The sequence below is a fragment of the Rana temporaria genome, chromosome 1, assembly GCF_905171775.1.
Source record: "Rana temporaria chromosome 1, aRanTem1.1, whole genome shotgun sequence".
NCBI lineage: Eukaryota > Metazoa > Chordata > Amphibia > Anura > Ranidae > Rana > Rana temporaria.
The window spans coordinates 641,837,543-641,857,032 of record NC_053489.1 but is presented as its reverse complement, the minus strand read 5'-3'; the positions used below and the strand labels follow the sequence as shown (position 1 = coordinate 641,857,032).

At 42.7% G+C, this 19,490-nt stretch overlaps 1 protein-coding gene across 2 annotated transcripts in view; it reads left to right on the top strand.

The window, feature by feature from the left end:
- PTPRA (protein tyrosine phosphatase receptor type A) overlaps positions 1–6,655 on the top strand; it is a 141,844-nt gene extending 135,189 nt beyond the window's left edge. For both annotated transcript variants that reach the window (XM_040335478.1, XM_040335477.1), the window contains exons 21-22: positions 2,201–2,336; positions 4,235–6,655. In XM_040335478.1, coding sequence (XP_040191412.1) covers positions 2,201–2,336; positions 4,235–4,309 — 211 coding nt within the window. In that variant the 3' untranslated portion in view covers positions 4,310–6,655. The remainder of the gene's footprint in view (positions 1–2,200; positions 2,337–4,234) is intronic.
- The last annotated feature ends 12,835 nt before the right edge of the window (positions 6,656–19,490 follow it).

Sequence of the window (19,490 nt, the reverse complement as noted above, 5' to 3'; positions counted from 1 at the left end):
TTCTAGGAGGTACTCCGTTACGGTAAACACCGGGGGGAATGTAGTACAACTTCTGGGAGGTACTGCATTACTGTACACACCAGGTGAGAATGTAGTACTGCTTTTAGGAGGTTTGCTATTACCATACACTGCAGGTGAGTCCTAGTACTACTAATGGGGGGTAGAGTCCATTACTGTACACACCAGGTTAAACATAGTACTACTTCTAGAAGGTACTGCATTACTGTACTCACCAGGTGAGAACGTATTACTAATTCTAAGTGGTACTCTATTAATCTACACTGCAGGGGAGTTCTAGTACTACTACTGGGGGTAGTTCATTACTGTACACACCAGGTGAGAACGTAGTACTTCTTTTAGTTGGAACTCCATTACTGTACACACCAGATGCGAATTCAATACTACTCTAGAAGGTACTCCATTACTGTACACACTAGGCGAGAACATTGTACTACTTCTAGGTGGTACTCCATTGGTGTACACACCAAGTGAGAATGTAGTACTGCTTTTAGGAGGTTCGCTATTACCATACACTGCAGGTGAGTCCTAGTACTACTAATGGGGTGTAGTCCATTACTGTACACACCAGGTGAAGACGTAGTACTAATTCTAATTGGTACTCTATTAATCTACACTGCAGGGGAGTTCTAGTACTACTACTGGGGTTAGTTCATTACTGTACACACCAGGTGAGATCGTAGTACTTCTTTTAGTTGGAACTCCATTATTGTACACACCAGGTGAGAACGTAGTAATACTTCTAGGTGGGACTGCATTACTGTACTCACCCGGTGAGAATGTAGTAATACTTCTAGGTGGGACTGCATTACTGTACTCACCTGGTGAGAATGTAGTAATACTTCTAGGTGGTACTCTATTACTGTACACACTAGAGATATATGGTAGAGGGGTTTAGGACTTTATATGAAACATGCAGCCAGGGAGGCATCGCGGCATGAACGTGTCTGGTGGGTAATTGTAAGTTATGACCATATATATTGCACAGCAACATCATACATACAAAAATGTGAAATAGGTATAATTTATTCCATACATAATAATATGGTAGCATAATGGTATAGCAACATATTGGTTCACAATGATATCGTCATATAAAAAAAGAAACTCAAAATTGCATGTCTCCACAATAAAAAAAAAAAATGATTTGAATTGGTAAGATCCAGTAGAACATAATGTTGGTAACAATCTTGAGAGGGGTATTTAATATATCGACACGTTTCGTGGCTACCTTCCACTCTTCAGGTGCCGATGCAGAACAGGTGTCCAAAAAAATGGGTTAAAAATCAAATATTAAATTGGGTATGTCTCTAAGAGGAAGAGGGAAAGAAGGATGCAAGGGTGGACCCCCCAATCATACTTGCAGACCAACTATGAGTCTGGGCTCAGGTATGGAAAGCTGGAGGCCAGCTGAGACGGTCATCAGCCCTGGGAGCTGAGGCGTTGACCCCCATGGCACTGATGAAAAACCAACAGAAAAAGGCAGTCCCTGGGGATCCATGGATGATCAAGGGTGATGTGAACCACATCAAATTAACTCATCTAAGGAAAAGTGTAAATTTGTATATAATATAATAACACATGAAAATATATAACATAGTGACTAATAGTGAGGGGTGTACTAGTGCTGTGACCATAAGGGTATTGAAATGGTAATGTGACAGGGCCTAGATAGAAAGCAAATTGAAAGTGATGAAAATAACAAAATGTACCCCAAGGGGGACTACTAGTGAGTAGGGTAAGAAGCCAACCACCAAGGCTAAGGTATGGAGGCGAAAACAATGAAGAAAATTAAAAGGACTGCCACAATAGTACCTAGGACTCCTTAGTGAATGGATAAGATCCGAATGGTGCAGTGTGTCCACAGGAACATCAACCACAGGGAGTGTATCGTTGTGCCAGGTGGACACTATATACACCATAAACTGCAGGCGAGTACTAGTACTACTACTGGGAGGTACTTCAATACTGTACACACTAGGTGAGAATGTAGTATTTCTGGAGGTACTCCATTACTGTACACACCAGGTGAGTACTGGTACTACTAGGCGGTACTCATTACCAAAAATGATTTTTCTTTGAACGCTCAAGATAATGCTAATGCTGTACATTTTTGTATGAAATGATAATCAAATGGTAATGTGAGAAGTGCCGAGGTTAATCATGTGGTTTTCTTTGGCAGTGCTGGTGCGGGGAGGACGGGGACGTTCTGCGCTCTCAGTACTGTGCTGGAGAGAGTAAAAGCAGAAGGGATACTAGACGTCTTTCAAACAGTGAAAAGCTTGAGATTACAGAGGCCACACATGGTGCAGACACTGGTGAGTGCTTTCTTGTCAAATACGCCTATGTTATATTCAGAGGCTGTGTGAAGTAAATGGACATCTATGATGGTACCTTTTGCAGTTATTAAGAGATGTATTTTTTGACTTGCAGAATTTCTGGTTATAAGAGACACTATGGCCATTCAGGTAGTCATTGGCTCCTGCTGTGAATCGCAGCCAGTGAGCCGATGAGGAGAGAGCAGGAGCAGGGCTGAGCCATGCTGTGTATGTGAATGAACAATGTTCATTCCCAGGATCGCAGCTTGGGGGCCCCCATAGCAAGAGGCTTGCTATTGGGGTCACTCGGCAGGGGTGGAGAAGACAGGACTTCCGTCAGGGGACCCAAAATGAGGTGGATCCGGGGCATAACCTTTGCACAGAGCAAGCATAACGTGTTCTATCAAAAAATAAAAATAAACCTTTCGCACAAACCAATCTATGTACATCTATTGCTATTTTCTTTTTCTTTTCTTTTTTTCTTACCAACAATATGTAGAAGAATATATATCGGCCTAAACTGTTTTTTGTTTTTATATATATTTTTTTGGGATATGTATTGTAGCAGAAAGTAAAAATTTTTTTTTTTTTAATTGTTGGTCTTTTTTTGTTTATAGCGCCAAAAATAAAAACTGCAGAGGTGATCGAATACCACTAAAAGAAAGCTCTATTTGTGGGAACAAAAGACATCAATTTTGTTTGGGTACAGCGTCGCACGACCCCACAATTGTCGGTTAAAGCGACGCAGTGCTTTATAGCAAAAAATGGCCTGGCCATTAAGGGGGCAAATCATTTCCGGGGCTGAAGTGGTTAACTTTATTGCTCTTTATGGAGAGACCAGGGCCCGGATTCTTAAAGCGCTTACGCCGTTGATCTACTGATACGCCGCGTAAGTGCACGGATGCGCCTGAGTCTCAATGCAAGATACGCCTGAAATGTGGCTTCAACCGACCGACGTAAGTCTCCTACGCCGTCGGAGCCTGGGCGCATATTTACGCTGGCCGCAAGGGGAGCTTCCATTGATTTACGCGTCGTATATGCAAATGACCGAGATACGCCGATTCACGAACGTACTTGCGCCCGTCGCATGAGTATACGCCGTTTACGTAAGGCGTATGTCCGGCATAAAGTTAGAACACCTATAGGGAGCCACAACCAATGCAAAGGTATGGACGACGGAACAGCCTTCGGATTTTACGTTGTTTACATAGGACTACGTGAATAGGGCTGGGCGTAGGTTACGTTCAGTGATTCGACGTATCTTAGGCGTTCGATCCGACATGATTCTGAGCATGCGCATTGGGAAGCGTCCACGGGATGGCGCATGCGCCCGTTCGTTCGGCCCTTCATTTGCATGGGGTCACGGTTAATTTAAATGTATCACGCCCACTACCTTCCTACTTTGAATTAGGCGGGCTTACGCCGGACAATTTACGTTAGCGCAACGTAGGGTGCGAGTGCTTTGTGAATACTGCTCTTGCCTCTCAGTTACGTCAGCGTAGCGCATATGAGATGCGCTACGCTGGCCCAAAGATGCGCCAATCTACCTGAATCTGGCCCCAGGAGTATATTAGACCCCAAATCTCTCCTCTTGCCTCCAGTGCAGTCAGCGGACACAGATCAGTCTGTTCGGGTTCTTTCTGCTAACGGCCAGGTAAACGGAGTCATAGCCAGAAGCGATTAAATCCTTGTCGTTTCTGGGTTCACAGAGGGGGGAGGAACAGCATCCGTTCCTCAGACTGGCACTGGAAAATTACCATATCTGTATAAACAGTAATTAATGCAGAAGGTTCATTTCGACTAATGATAAAAATGTATACACTTTTATTCTTTCTAATTTTAATGATGTTAAAAGGGAATATAGCTAATTCTCTACTTTTTTTTTTCCACCCCTGCAGGAGCAGTACGAATTCTGCTACAGAGTGGTTCAGGAATATATTGACGCATTCTCGGACTACGCCAACTTCAAATAAAACCAAGGGCAGGACACGACCGTGGCCTTTAATATTTTGTAATATTCTATTTGTTAATATATCTAGACCAGTGTATATATCTTAACTGTTTTAGAGGACTGGTACAATGTGCTTTATATTAGCTGGAAATTTTATATGTAGCAAAGTGATTAGTGCGAACAGACTTTTTTTTTTTATTTCTTTTTATTTGAATACAATAGCTGGATGTTTGGATTTTTTTTTTTTTTTTTTATATCTTCATCCCCTCATCCATTTGCTTAGACCCGTGGCCCGCCCCTAACATGAAGAGAAAAGCCTTTGTGGAATGTTCTATATAGAATCATGGGAAGCACAGCCGTTTAAGGTTTATTGCCATTCTGAGCGCTCTGACTGAATTTATTCTGTAAATAAATATATAAATAGGAAAAAAAAAAATATATCATAGATTTTTTTTTTTTTGTATCAAAAGTATATATAAACATATTAGCCTTGACATGATTGCTACACAGCTGTAGGCCTTGTTTGCAGCAGATAGGGCCTTGGGCTGATGGACGCCTCTGCAGTGTGGAAGGAGGTAAAGAAGCCGTTTTGGAAATGGCTTTTTGGGGTTTTATTTTTTACCTATATTTTTGCTGTGTGATACATAATACTGAATAGACATTCCAAGCTATTAAATCTCTCCAGCTATTCCAAGCTATGAAAACTCTTAAGCTATTAAAACAAAATCATGGATTGAACGGCTCTTGGAGCAACTTTGAATTTATCTACCCGATTCCTCAGCAAGTGTTCCTGTTGTCTGCACATTTAATATGTGGGTTGACATCATGTTCCTGAAAACATGACCGGTTTGTTTTTAGGATATCATTGATTTTAGTACATTTTTATCTAGACATGAAGTGGTGGTTAACTTTGCAAGGCCATATTTTAAAATTAGCGCTGGTAGCCATAAAATATCTGCCTACGCAGAATTTACAGGCCACCTAGAAATGCGTGTTTGACCAGATCATGGCCATGGCTTTCTTTGCAGAATTTCGGGTCACAATTTTATTCCTGGCCAGGCTACAAAACGGCTATCCACAACATTTCAAAATGCATTGGTGTGACGACCGCAACTTGTCTGAGATGGGGCCTACTTGGCCGTGACGCAGAAGCTGGTCTAGGTCGCAATGATCATGCAAACACTGATGTTAGGCTGCTTTCTAAAGTACACTCGTCCAGCTTCCGAAAAGAAGAAAAAAAAGTCCACCTTATAAGTAATCTTTGTTCTGAAAAGCAATCGATCAGCTCTTACGGTGGCTCTCACGGATTGTATAGGCCTCCATGGACATGGTCTTACCAACATAACGGCTACCCCATGACTCTAAGATTTTACAGAATGTATAGGTCACGTTCTAATGAGCATTTGCCAACCCAGAAAAGGGCTGCCCTTGCAGAATTTATAGTTCCCATTGCAGCGGATGTTGGTCTTTCAAACAAAATGATTGCTTAATTCCTTGGAGATGTCAAAGTTTGTAGACCTCATTCTAGTTAGGCCATCAAAAACCTTTTTCTCTACTGTGTAGACAACACATTTTATTGGGAACCACATCTAATATTGTAGTGTCTGGAATTCTGTTGGCTAAGCCTGGAAGCTGCAATCATGTACCTGGATTGAGGAGTTGAAGATCTTTTGTCAAGAAAGAACGGCATTTGCATGCATGTTGAGTGTAAGTGGAACTACAGGTGAAATTTTATATTTCATGTTTTTAATGAGGACATGAAGAATTGGAGGCTCTGACATGTTTTTTATTGCTTTGCAATTGTTGAGATGTTTTCTCAATTCTTGTATGATCATGGAACAAAACGTGACAGGAAATCTCTCCAAGGACAAAACGGCGTATATCGAAAATGAACTGAAAATGTATTTTTTTTTTAAAAGGAGAGGACCTTCCAATTTTTTTTTTTATTTGCCATTTTTATACTTTTATATATCTTCTTACTTTCTGTACCAGTGACAGCATTGTTGACTGCACAGGAAATGAGAGCAAAAAAAGGAGGTGCAAAAGTTATTTTATTTAGATGTGGTGACCAATTCCATTTTAAATTGGTCTGTTTTAGTTCTTAAAGTGTTTGTCTGGGCTAAATCCACAATAAACATATTTAATATACCTCTGTACATTTCTCAATGTTTTATCTCTTTATAAATGCTACAAGCACAGAAAAAAACATGTGCTTTTACCAGAAATCCAGTGAGCTCCTAACCTGCTATAATGAGCTGGCAACAGAAATCCCAAGCAGTGTTATCAGCAAATCCTGAGGTCTCCTCTGCTGAACTACAGAACACGCCACCCCTCATATATCCTTAAATATGTGCTCCAGGCTCCCCCCAAAAAATAAGTCAGCAGCTACAAATAATATAGAATTTTCCTATAAGGACACTTGCCTGTCCAGAGATCCAGCAATGTTCCCACCCGAGCTGATTCTTCAGTCAGCTTTGGGTGTAGGTGGCAGGATCTTAGGTTGTAAAGGTTGTTTTTTTTGTCACTTTAATGCATCCTATGCATTAAGGTGAAAAAAACCAGGCAATGACAGGCCCCCCCCGTTTTACTTACCTGAGCCCGTTCACCCGCTGTGCTCGCCCCCGACGTCCTCTTATCCACTCAGTCTGGCCGTTGATTGGCTAGATTGCATGGATTGAAAGGAAAGCAGCCATTGGCATACGCTGCTGTCAATCACATCCAATGACGTGGCGCACCGGGGGGGCGGGGCCGAGTGATACAGTCTGCAGCTATAGCCGCCAGCTGTATCTAGGGAGCGCTGCGGCAAGAACCAACTCCCATCGGAGAGAGCTCCCATGAAGGGGGTTAGTTCTTGCAGGGAGGAGCAGAGACTCTCACCAAGGGACCCCAGAAGACCAGGATCGGGGCCACTGTGTGAAAAATGAGCTGCACAGTGGAGGTAAGGAAAATATATATATATTTTTTTTAAACGAGAACCTTTAGTGTCCCTTTAAGTAAAGGAAACCGGCAGATCGCTGTGGTGCATCTGACTGGAAGTGGGTGCAGGTACCCCCCTTCCCCCCAAAAAGTGCCAAATGTGGCAGTGGAGGGGTGAAGGATGCAAACAAGGGGAACGTCCTCTTTTGGGTTAAATTTCACTTTAAGCAGTAGGTGTTCTGTAGTCAAGCAGGGTAGAACTTGGGCTAGGCTGGAATTAGGAGCTCACTGGATTTCTGATAAATCTGCATATTTCTTTTGTAGTTTCAGTTGACAAGAGATGGAGAAATTTGCATGTATTGAAAGCATGTACTGACTTGCCCAGACATACACTGTAGATATAGGAAACATCACATTGAAAATGCAGACACATCAAGTCTTGCTGGTCCAGTGTCCTGGTCTCTTGCATCACTTTCCTTCCAGCTTTCCCAATGCCATATTTCATTCTCTCACTAGTTTGCTGCTCTTTCCGCCAACTCTATGTAGAACCTTCAACCAAAGGCCTTCCTCCATACTAACTGCTATTGCCGATCATTGGACACCTGGACTGTATGAACGGTTTACATCAACTGGGTTTGCTCGCCTGTATTCCAGTGCCACCTTGTCTCAGCTATACAATAGAGGGGATTTGCTGGCACAGAAATCTTTTTAAGGGCGTTTTCTCACCTCTCAACCAAAGGAGCGATTTGGAGTTGGATTGATGCACAGTAGGGCTTGCTACAATTCAGAGAAACAGACCTTAAAATAGTTAGAAACCTACAACTTCTCTAGCAAGTTATTCTGTGCCTTTGTTCTATTTCTCCAAGCCTGTATTACGAGGCTGGGTTCCCTCTGTGCAATGAGGGTTCTCGCCTTGCCTCATGGCCCATAGTTGTCTAGTAAAGGCCCTGGGGAGGTAACACAAGGAAACCTTTTTCTATACCTGTGCTGTTTCGGCAATATTTGTACTTGCAGTACCAGCCATGATGGAAGAGGTCCTTATCAATGGTGATGGGGAACATTCTTATGTCTCTCCCCTCTTTTTATGTAACATGAGGGGAAGCGAGTGAGAAGACGCCTATGTCAGCATTGCCTAAGTATTCTCTGCTGTGAACCTGTACACTTTTTTTGTGGCACCTTATTGTATGTTTAGTTTTAATTTCTTAAATTGTCTTGTACTGAAAGTATCATTGATGACAATAAAAAGAAAACCCGGTGACATTGTACATAATTTTGGTGAGCTGTCCTGATTTTTTTTTTTCAAATGTTCCCTTCTTTTGAAGGCCAATTTAAGCTTGAAGTGGTTGTAAACCTCTGAAATGAAAAGTGAAACAAAGCACATCTCTCTATAGTGTGTACTTGCCTCATTTCAAAGCACCTAGTGTGGTTCCTCTCTGTGTTTCCTCTTCCCTCTGATATTGGCATGGGTCACTTCTGACAGTCTAAAGCAGGGGTCTCCAAACATTCTAAACAAAGGGCTGGTTTATTGTCCTTCAGACTCTTGGAGGGCCGGACTTTGGCCAGCGGGAGTGAAACATTTTCTGGCGTTGTTAGTAAACATCTGGTATTAGGGGGAGGAATAATGCCCCATTGCTGGTATAATAGGGAGGAATAGTGCTGTATTGTGTCAGTGGGAGAAATGGTGCTCCATTGTCTGTGTTAGATGGCAGAATAGTGTCTCGTATCAGTGGGAGGGATAGTGCCCCAAGGGCCTGATAAAGGCAAGCAAAGGGCCACATCCGGCCCTCGGGCCGCAGTTTGGAGACCACTGGTCTAAAGCACTGTACACATGGGCCAAATGCTGGGCAACAACGGCCAGGTCAATAAAAAACAGCCGACATTCGGCCCATGTCTATGGCAGCCCGTACAATGGAAGCTGGCCAAGCATGCTGGAAAACCAGCAGCCGACCACCTCCCAATCCGCAGCCAATGGCTGAGAGCGCTGATCAGAGTTTTCTGGCAGGGAGGTCTGTTCCCCCTGTCAGAACACAACAGCTTTGCAGGGGAGATCGCTGTACTAACGTTGAATCGTTATTACAGTGGCTCTGACCCCACTCTGTACCAGACTTTACTCTAGACCAGGGGTTTCAAACTTTCTAAACAAAGGTCAGTTTACTGCCCTTCAGACTTTAGGGGGCCTAACTGTGCCTGATGGGAGTAAACAATGCCCGATCTTTTGTTTTAGGGGGCAAAATAGTTTGTGTCGTTTGGAGGAATAGTGCCCCATTTTTGTTAGTGGCAGGAATTATGCCCCATCATTGGTGTCGGTGGCAGGAAGAATGCCTCAAGGGACAGGCAAGCAAAGGGCCGCACTTTGGAGACCACTGCTGTTAGACCAAGCAATCCTGGGAGATGTCCCTGGCCCCCCCCTCCAGCACACAAAAACTGTGTAGGGTAGGGGTGTCCATTCCCTCCACTCAGGTCTTAGGTTACACACACTATCCTGTGCAATGTGTAGCATCACATCCTCCTACCTTCTGCAGCTGAGAAAAAGCCTTTGTGCGTTTTTAGAAGGCGGCTTCAGAAAAACAGGTACAACTTATGTAGGAGGATGTGTAGCAACTAGAAACAAATCTAAAACTGCTAGGACTACGCTTAGTAGTATGAAGAAAAACAGTTACGATTTAGTGACACTAACAATTAGCCGCTAACTCACCAATAGGTAAATTAGTGTGATCCAAGTAACGCATAAAAACATCAAAAAAAGGATGTCCCACTCCCCCCCAAAAAAATTACATGCCAAATGTGGTATGTAAAGGGGCAAAGATTGGTTTAATCTTTTTGGGTGGAACTCCGCTTTAAATAAAATAAATGATCCACTTTGTAAAACTTCCACACTGGTATAAGGTGCAGTGTGTCCCCCCGCAACGATCATGCAAAATACCCCATCCACAGCAGACGCTGACCCACCGGAGGTCTTCTCCTCTCCTCCCTGGTGACGTCTGCAGCCCCTCCCTCTGCAGTGCTCGGAGCGTGCTGACGTCAGCGGGAATCTCGGAGCGGAGAAAAGCTCAGGCAGGTTACATGATCGCAGAGGGCTGCTGTAAAAGGTACTTCTCATAAAACGGCCACACACTGCACCCTACACCAGCACAGCCCTCCCAGAAAAAGGACTACATAATCTTAAAAGTACTTTAACCAATATGTTTTTTGGAGGATTAAAATGATGTCAAGATACTGATACTAATAAGACATCCCGAAAATAAGAAAATAAGCCTAGGGTCTTTTTTGTGGCCAAAATTAATATAAGACCCGGTCTTATTTTCGGGGAAACACGGTAAGATCCTTACTGTGATTAGTAGTGAAAAAGCTCCCCAGCAGCAACCCAAAATCAATAGCACTGACGGCAGAGAAGGACCGCTGTGCTCCGAGTGGGTGCACAAGTCTCTCTGCAGCAGTCAGACTCGGCAAAGGGGGTGTGGTGGGCTGCTGCAGAGATACCGCTGCTCTCCCACAGAGCACAAAGGTCCATCTCTGAAGCCTGTACCTTGGATTCTGGGCTGCTGTTGGGAACCGATTTTGCTAAATCTGTTAAAAGAACCTTACATTTAAATTACAGGGTGTGGACTGGAGCTTGCTGCTTCCTCCTTTAGCTTTAATGCATATCTAAACCCAAGAACAACAATGTCATTTATTGCAAGTTACGGGTCCTCAGATGTGGCTTTTTTTTTTTTGTGGTTTTGTTTTTTAGTTTATTCGTTTTTTTTTTTTGTTTTGTTTTTTTGTGCTTGTCATCCACTTAGGGTGACAACAAGGGAGTTTTACTAAAGCTGGGGAGTGAAAAATCTGGTGCGGCTCTGCATACAAACCAATCTGTTTCCAGGTTTTATTGTCAAAGCCTAAGGCTGGGTTCACACTACTACACTACTTTCATCCTACTTTGCTCTGTGTTCAATGTTTCCCTATGAGAGCGTCTTGTAGCGTCCTACACAAGTCGGTCCGACTTTGAAAATGCTCCCTGTACTACTTTTGGTCCTACATTGATCCTACTTCAGGCCCATTGAATATCATTGAAGTCGGACCAAAGTAGTATCCTGTTCATGAAAGTAGGATGGATGTAGGACCAATGTAGGATAAATGTAGGACCAATGTAGCAGAGCAAAGTAGGATGAAAGTAGTGTAGTAGTGTGAACCCAGCCTATTGAACAAACTGAAGTTAGAAGGTGATTGGCTACCATGCACAGTTGCACCAGTTTTGGTAAATCTCCCCCAATGTTCACTCAACGTTCTGTATTTATGAATTGCAATGAATGTCACCCTAGGACAGAGCTCCGTTCCCTCTCCTCTTCTCCATAACTGAGCAATGGAGATGGCTGGGAAAAATGTAACTGATGGAGTGCAGCACAGGAAGTTATCAGCAGACGACATTTCTAGTATGATCATTGGTTACTTTTTTTTTGTGAAAAGACTTGACAAAACTCTCAACTATACATTTACCAAATGGAACCAAATAATAGAAGGTTATTGTTAAAGGATAAGTTCACTTTTAAAAACATTAATAAATGCACTTCTTTTTGCAGGTAAAATAATTTTATTTTTATTAGGAGCCTGTAAAGCAAAATCTCCAAATTACGGCCCTCCAGCTGTTTTGGAACTACACATCCCATGAGGCATTGTAAAACTCTGACATTCACATACATGATGGGAATTGTAGTTCCTGAACAACTGGAGGGACATAGTTTGGAGACCAATGATGTAAAGCGTTGCACCTGCGTTTAGCAGATCTGCGGATGTATGGCCAGGCAGTTACACAATGATAAGAAGCGTCGATGAACTACCAGGCCACAACAGCGCCCGGGTAGTTCACTGAGAACTACCAGCGGCAGGTGCAAAGGTTGTCTGTACTTGTAGATCTCCCATTCACAGAACTCTGTGGATGCAGGCAGCGCCTCGCACGGACAGGGATTATTTTTTTCTATTTTGTGACAGCAAGATCGGGGAGAAGATCCCTGGCTCGCTGACACTACAGACACCAGATCAAGTAGACACAGCAGTGGGGACATGTTGCATGGTCCACCCTAAACACTGGTGGAACATGTATCATGTGACACATGGGTGATTCTGCCACTAGCAACAAATTGCCAGTGGTACAATCGCTAAAAAGACTGCCTATGTGATTTTTCTCTCTGTAGCCACATGCTATGAGTTGGCCTTCTGTCGCTGGCCAGATTGCTGCTGTATATCAATTACTACAAGGAATGATTCCATAAGGACAGAACCGGCAGCCTCTTGGCTCACTAGCGGTAGAGTCACCCATGCATCATCAGCCTAAAGTTTACATACCCTTCAATGGGCAGTTTTACATTTACTGCATATACCAGCCAAGATAAGTGGTTTAAACAATGCTGTGAAGGCAAACCTCACCAGAAATTGTGAAATTCTGCCGCCATTACAACATCAAATAATGGTTCAAAATGTAGACACAAATGGGTAATCCAGCTCCAAGTATGACACATTTTTTCGAAAATGTATTTTTTGATTTGGGTTAGAGTCCAGGGAGGACTGGAAATCCTTGGCATGAGGGAACAACTCCTCCACTAACCATCCTTTTCAAGGTGTGAACAGATTTTGGTGGCCAAAAGAGGGTGTACCACACAAAGTGAGCCACGGTGCCATAGTAGTTGGTGGGTATGGTAAACCCCAATTCCAAAAATCTTGTGACGCTGTGCAAAATCTATGTAGAAACGGAATGCAATGATTTGCAAATCTCATAAACCTATATTTCGTACATCATGGAATTTAGAGACATTTTTATTTATTTTTTTACTATTTTGGGCTGTCTTCCTTTGATAATAAATAAAAATCAGGAAATATCCATAACTATTTACAGTGGAACCTTGGTTTATGAGTAGCACGGTTAACGAGCGTTTTGAAAGATGAGCAACTTTTTTTTAATTATTATTCTGACTCGGTTTGCGAGTGTTTTCGCAAAACAAGCAGAAGTCAAGCTAATGGGGTGTGCAGTACTGCATTTGGCCAGGGGTGCGGGGGCGCTGGTGACACTCGGAACGGTTCGGAAATATTTGGAAACACTCCCTGGTGTTTTCGAACCTTTCCAAGGGTTTACGAGATCAGCCGAGTATTTCCGAGGTTCTCCAGCCCCCCCACCTCTGGCCACATGCGGCATAGCATGCCATAGAAGTCAATACAGAACTAATTATCTGAGTTTCCATTGACTTTTATGGGGTAACTCGCTTTGATATGCGAGTGCTTTGGATTACAAGCATTCTCCTGGAACGGATTATGCTCGTAATCCAAGGTTCCACTGTACTACCAAAGAAATCCCAATTTGTCCTGAAAAAAAAACAAGGTATAATCCACTTGGATGCACAAAGTAGTTGTGATGATATGTACGGTTTTACTAATGCATGTCAAAATTGAGCTTGGGCGTTTAGATTTGTTTTTTACGCTTATGCCTCGTACACACGATCGGGTTTCCTGGCGGACTTTTTACTGCCGGGAAATCCCAGAACTGGCTCTGCAGCTTTTTCCCCCTACACACGGCCGGTTTTCCTGGCAGGAAAACTGCCATGAGAGCTGGCAATGTGATTGCTCCACCTCAGCGTTTCCCATAGGAAAACTTCCGGGAAAAAGACCGCCGGGAATCACGGCAGGTAAAAAGAAATCATGTTCTCATTTTTCCTGTCGGGAAGACTGCCATGGAGCATACACACGGACAGTTTTCCCGGCCAAAACTGTCACGGCAGTTTTCCAGACGGGAAAACTGGCCGTGTGTACGAGGCATTAGGTGTGAAAGGGTTCAACTATCAAAATACAATGTGGAATGAATTGTATGAAAGAACAACTAATAAATAAGCACAAAGGTTAAATTTTTCTAAATAATATAAAAATCCATGGGTCCAATATTATGAATTAACCATTTAAACCTCCCCATCACCCCTTTACTTCCCCTCTTTACTCCAGCACTTTAGTATTAAGATATACAAGGTAACGCTGCTTCTTATTAATTTTTATTATGCCAAATTTTTACAACTTTTTCATGATTAATTTTCTATGCATGTGCTTTGTTTGATAGTGAAGAAAAGTATACCGCTCTAAAAACAATCAATCCCCATTGCTTCCGTCCCAACAAACCAAGAGTGTGCTGGCTGTGCTCAATTACCATGAGATGAAAGAAAAATCCTGGATCGCCGCACTCCTCAAAAAATGTCTTTATACAAAACATGAAAAAAACAACAAAAATTCAAATGGAAAAAATGTGCTTTGTTTGATAGCATGAGGTTTCATTTGTACATTATCACTGACCGTCTCCTAAATAGCCACTAGATGTCAGCAGAGTTCTATTACAAATGTAGGGCACAGTGGATAATTTTATGTTAAAGCCCAACTGAATTTTCAGTTGAAAGGGGCTAATTACTGTATATTCCAGGCTAGATTCACATTATTGCATTGAGGTAATGCACATTATTTGCATGAGTCTGCTGAAGTTGTATTTATTTTGACTGGCACCTCTATGCATTAAAGCGGAGTTCCGGCCACAATTTCACTTTTTAAATATAAATACCTCTGTAATACACAAGCTTAATGTATTCTAGTAAAGTTAGTCTGTAAACTAAGGTCCGTTTTGTTAGGTTGTTACAGCATTTAGACACTTTATAAAATAGAAATTGACTGGGGCCATCTTAAGTGTGGGCATCATGAAGCCAGACTGTATGACTTTCTGGATTTCAGCCTTACAGATCTCGCACATGCTCAGTGCTGCACAAGCAGTGTAATAGGTTTCAGATCAGGTTTCAGCACCTGTACTGTCCAAGTCGCATGATTCTTCGAGACTGGGGAGTGCACAGACTCCTGGAAAGTTACACCCACTACATTCCCAGGAGTCTGTGCGGTGTAGGTTAGGAAGCATTAAGCACCTAGGTGCAGGAAGAGGGAAGATTAACTATTCTGCCTAGCAACAACACTTTGAAGGCATCTAAAAAAAAAAAAAAAAAAATGTCTTAAAGGACTAATGACATTTTTTTAAAACTACTGATGTAATGTTATATTTATGGGTGGAACTCCACTTTAATGTACAGAACTTGAGCTGCAACACATGGAAACGCACTACTGTTGTGTTACTGGAAAAAGTTTTGGGGTGCGATTTAGCCACGCATGAGTGTTGGCAGTCGATTCAAATTCAAGGGCTTGCTTAATGCAAAGCAGCAGCTAACTGCTATAACCCTGGTATTGTTTTTTTACTATGGGCAATTCGGCATCTGATAAAATTGGTCCTGTGAACAAATTTGCCACAGGATCACTTCTAGAGGTGGCAGGAAAGCCCCCCCCCCCCCCCCCCCTGCTGCGCCGGTATACCCATAAGCGATCCAATGTAGCAGTTTGCTGGGCAGGAAGTCGAGTGCAGGCAAGATTGACCCGACTCGACTCTATGCCCTTGGAGGACCGAAGCGACCTCTAACGTCCCTTCCAGTTTTCAGGCATAAAGAAATTACTTTTTTTTTTTAAAGTCTGTATCATTTTTTTTCTTTTGCTTTTAAAGGTAAAAGAGATCTTGGGTCTTTTTGACCGCAGATCTCTCAATAAAGAGGACCTGTCATGCTTATTTCTATTACAAGGGATGTTTACATCCCCTTTAATAGGTATAAAAGTGATTAAATAAAATAAAGGGACAGTGTAAAAATACAAATACAGTGTGACATAAAATATTGCAACAATCGTCATTTTAATCTCCAGGGTCTCTGCTAAGTATATATATATATATATATATATAATGTTTGGGGGTTCTAAGTATTTTTCTAGCAAAAAAATACACATTTAAACTTGTAAACAAAAACTTCCACAAAAGGCCTGGTCAGCAAGTGGTTACAGAGCTCTAGGCTTGCCTTATTAAGAGGGGGACCTATGCAGAGGGACCATTATTTCTTCACAGCATGCTGGCAGGGCAGGGACATGCATTTCTTATCAGGCTGTGGCTACTTTTTAAAGACAAACTGTAAGACCCCTTTCACACTGAATCGTTTTTACAGCGTTTTAGTGTTAAAAATAGCCCTATTAAAACGCTCATAAAACGCTCTCCATGCATCTCAATGGACCCTTTCACACTGAGTCCTGCAAGCAGCATCTTTGGAGCAGCTTTTTGGCGCTTAAAAAAAAACGCTCCAAAAACGCCCCTCTCCATTGAAATTAATTGAAAGCGCTCATAAAAAGGCCCTACCCTTTCACACTGAGGCGTTGCACTGGCGGGAAGTTGAGAAAAGTCCTTCAAGCAGCATCTTTGGAGCAGCTTTTGGGCGCCGAAAAAAACGCTCCAAAAACGCACCTCTCCATTGAAATGAATTGAAAGCGCTGTAAAAATGTCTTACCCTTTCACACTGAAGCACTGCAAAAACGCCCTAAAACTTTAGGGTCTTAGCGGTGCTTTACCAGCACATTGGGATTGCAGATGAGGCTTGGCTCGAAAAACGCTCGAAAAACGCCCCAGTGTGAAAGGAGCCTAAGACTTCGCACCATTTAATTTGTAAATAACGTTGCAATACCTTGCACCAGGATCATATTATAGTGTAATGTTAAATAGGCCAAATTATAGAATGCATTTTTTTCTCCTGTAAAACTAGATATTTTTTTTTTTTTAAACGGACAACCATTATTTTCTTTTTTACTGTTATTTGATCTATGGATTGCATTAAAAATATATTGCAAGACAATATCTAAAAAAAAAGGCTTATGTGTCCTAAAAAAAGGCATTTGTATTACCTTTTCAGATGAATCCATTAATGGAGGCATAACACATAATGCGGAATCATGGGGGAAGACGGACTTCGAGGTGCCATGTATAATGTATACACTGGGGTAGATTCAGGTAGGGGCGCGCACTGCTACGGCGGCGCAGCGTTCCGTTTTTAACGCTACGCCTCCGTAAATTACTGGAGCTACGCTTCATTCAGGAAGCATTTGCGCCGTAATTTGCGGCGGCGTTTCGTAAAAGGGGCCGGCGTAAGCGCGCGTAATTTAAATGATCCCGTAGGGGGCGTGGATCATTTAAATTAGGCGCGTTCCCGCGCCGAACGTACTGCGCATGCTCCGTCGGGAAAATATCCCAACGTGCATTGCGGTAAATGACGTCGCAAGGACGTCATTTGCTTCGACGTGAACGTAAATGGCGTCCAGCGCCATTCACGATCCACTTACGCAAACGATGTAAATTTCGAAAAATCGCGACGCGGGAACGACGTCTATACTTACCATTGGCTGCGCCTCCTAATAGTAGGAGCAGCCTTGCGACGAACGCAAACGATGTAAAACACGAACGCCGGGCGCGCGTACGTTTGTGAATCGGCGTGAGTATGCAATTTGCATACTCTACGCTGACAACTACGGGAACGCCACCTAGCGGCCAGCGTCAGAATGCAGCCTAAGATACGACGGCATAAGAGCCTTATGCCAGTGGTATCTTAGGCTACAGTCGGCGTATCTAGCTTTCTGAATACAGAAAGTTGATACGCCGGCGCTACTTAGCAATTACACTGCGTATCTATGGATACGCAGGCGTAATTGCTTGCTGAATCTACCCCAGTGTTTGTGCTGAAAACGCTCTCTGGGTACTTGTACTAATAATTGGGATGCAGGAGGACCACTTCCCGATCACATGATTGTTGTGATAGCCTGTGATTTAGCTTTTACAGTGATCACTAAAAACCTGCCCCTGTGTTCTTTATCCTTCTGAATGGAGAATGATAATGATCGTAAAAGCAACTTTCTTTTGGTATCATTATCCTCCCCTGCCATGCTAGTGGGGCCCTAAAATTTGTAGTTATGCCCAAACAACTTTGCACAGATTTTTTATAATTATTTATTGACTATGCCAAGGAGTCCTTGACTTTGAGCATTTCATTTATTGATTTATTGATCTGGACAGTTCTTCAAAGAGTCCATCAGATAAAGCAAAGAGCAACCATGACACCCAATCTAACTTACTATAACTAGATTTCATCCTTAATCATTTTAGAGCAATCAGAACATTAAAGCATAGCTGCACTTATGACATTACTGAACAGGACGCCTGCTCAGTGTTGTAAAATATGAATTTTAAATATTGAAAGAAAAAAAGTAAAGCCATGAGCCACAATGCACATAGTTGCAAGCCATTTTCAGTATTTGAAGCAAGTCATTGGCAACAGGCAGACGATATTGCAGCAGCAAATAGGTTTATTTGCAACGCAAATCCTATAGAAGGAGTAGGCAACCTGTGGTGCTCCAGCTGTTGTTGAACTACATTTCCAATGAGGCATTGCAAGGTTGGCAGTTACAATTACTCCCAGAGGCATGATGGGACTTGTAGTTCTGCAACAGCTGGAGTGCCGCAGGTTGCCTACCCCTGTCCTATAGTATTCAATGCCCAGGCCTATGTAGACATCACAAGCACAGATGCTGGAATGAGACCATCTGCCTGTATCCCCCTAATTGTAGTCCACATCAAAGGGTCACTAAAGGAAAAAAAATGTTTGCCTAAAATTAATGTCTGCAAGGTAGACAGACAGAATAGTGTAATGATTCTGTTAAAAAACTAGTAAATACCTATTATATTCCTTCATCTATATCACCTCCGGCATTCTAGTTTCTGTTCTCTCATCCACTTCCTGGTCTGCGGCGCTCGTTCATGTAAGAACTACATTTCCCAGTATGCATTGCGGCACGCCCAGTAATTCACACCTCCTTGAAGTCTCTAACACGTAGAGAGCGTCCTGCCGCACAGATGTAGTTCCCAGGAGGGGGTGAGCACGTCACTGACCACCGCAGTAAAGCCTCCCATCACGGTGGTCAGTAACAATCAGACAAGCAGGAAGTGAACAGAACAGAGAAGAAATAGAGCAACTTCTGAGCAAAAACGAACAATGAGGAAATGAAAAGAGGAATGTCTGCAGGTAAAGGACGCTTATTATGAAAAAAAAAAATGTTCCTTTACAACCCCTTTAACTACTTACGCCTGGAACGCTTCTTATACAGGTCAGTGGTCCAGATTAGGTCTCCAGTAGTATAACTAAAAACTCAGGGCCCGTGTGACAGGGGGTGCATCCAGGGGTCACCTGTCACGTATTACATAATGGGTTTAACCCTCACGACCAGAAGGGTGACTTTGTTGCCCTAATCACCACCAGTTCCCGAGCGGATCAGGTTTGCAGAAATACACATTTTTACCCAAATGAGGCTGAATCTATTCTTTCACATTTCTTATACTTCCAGAGTTAGACAAGGTAGAGGCATTAAGTTGTTTTTTTCTTCAGACTTTA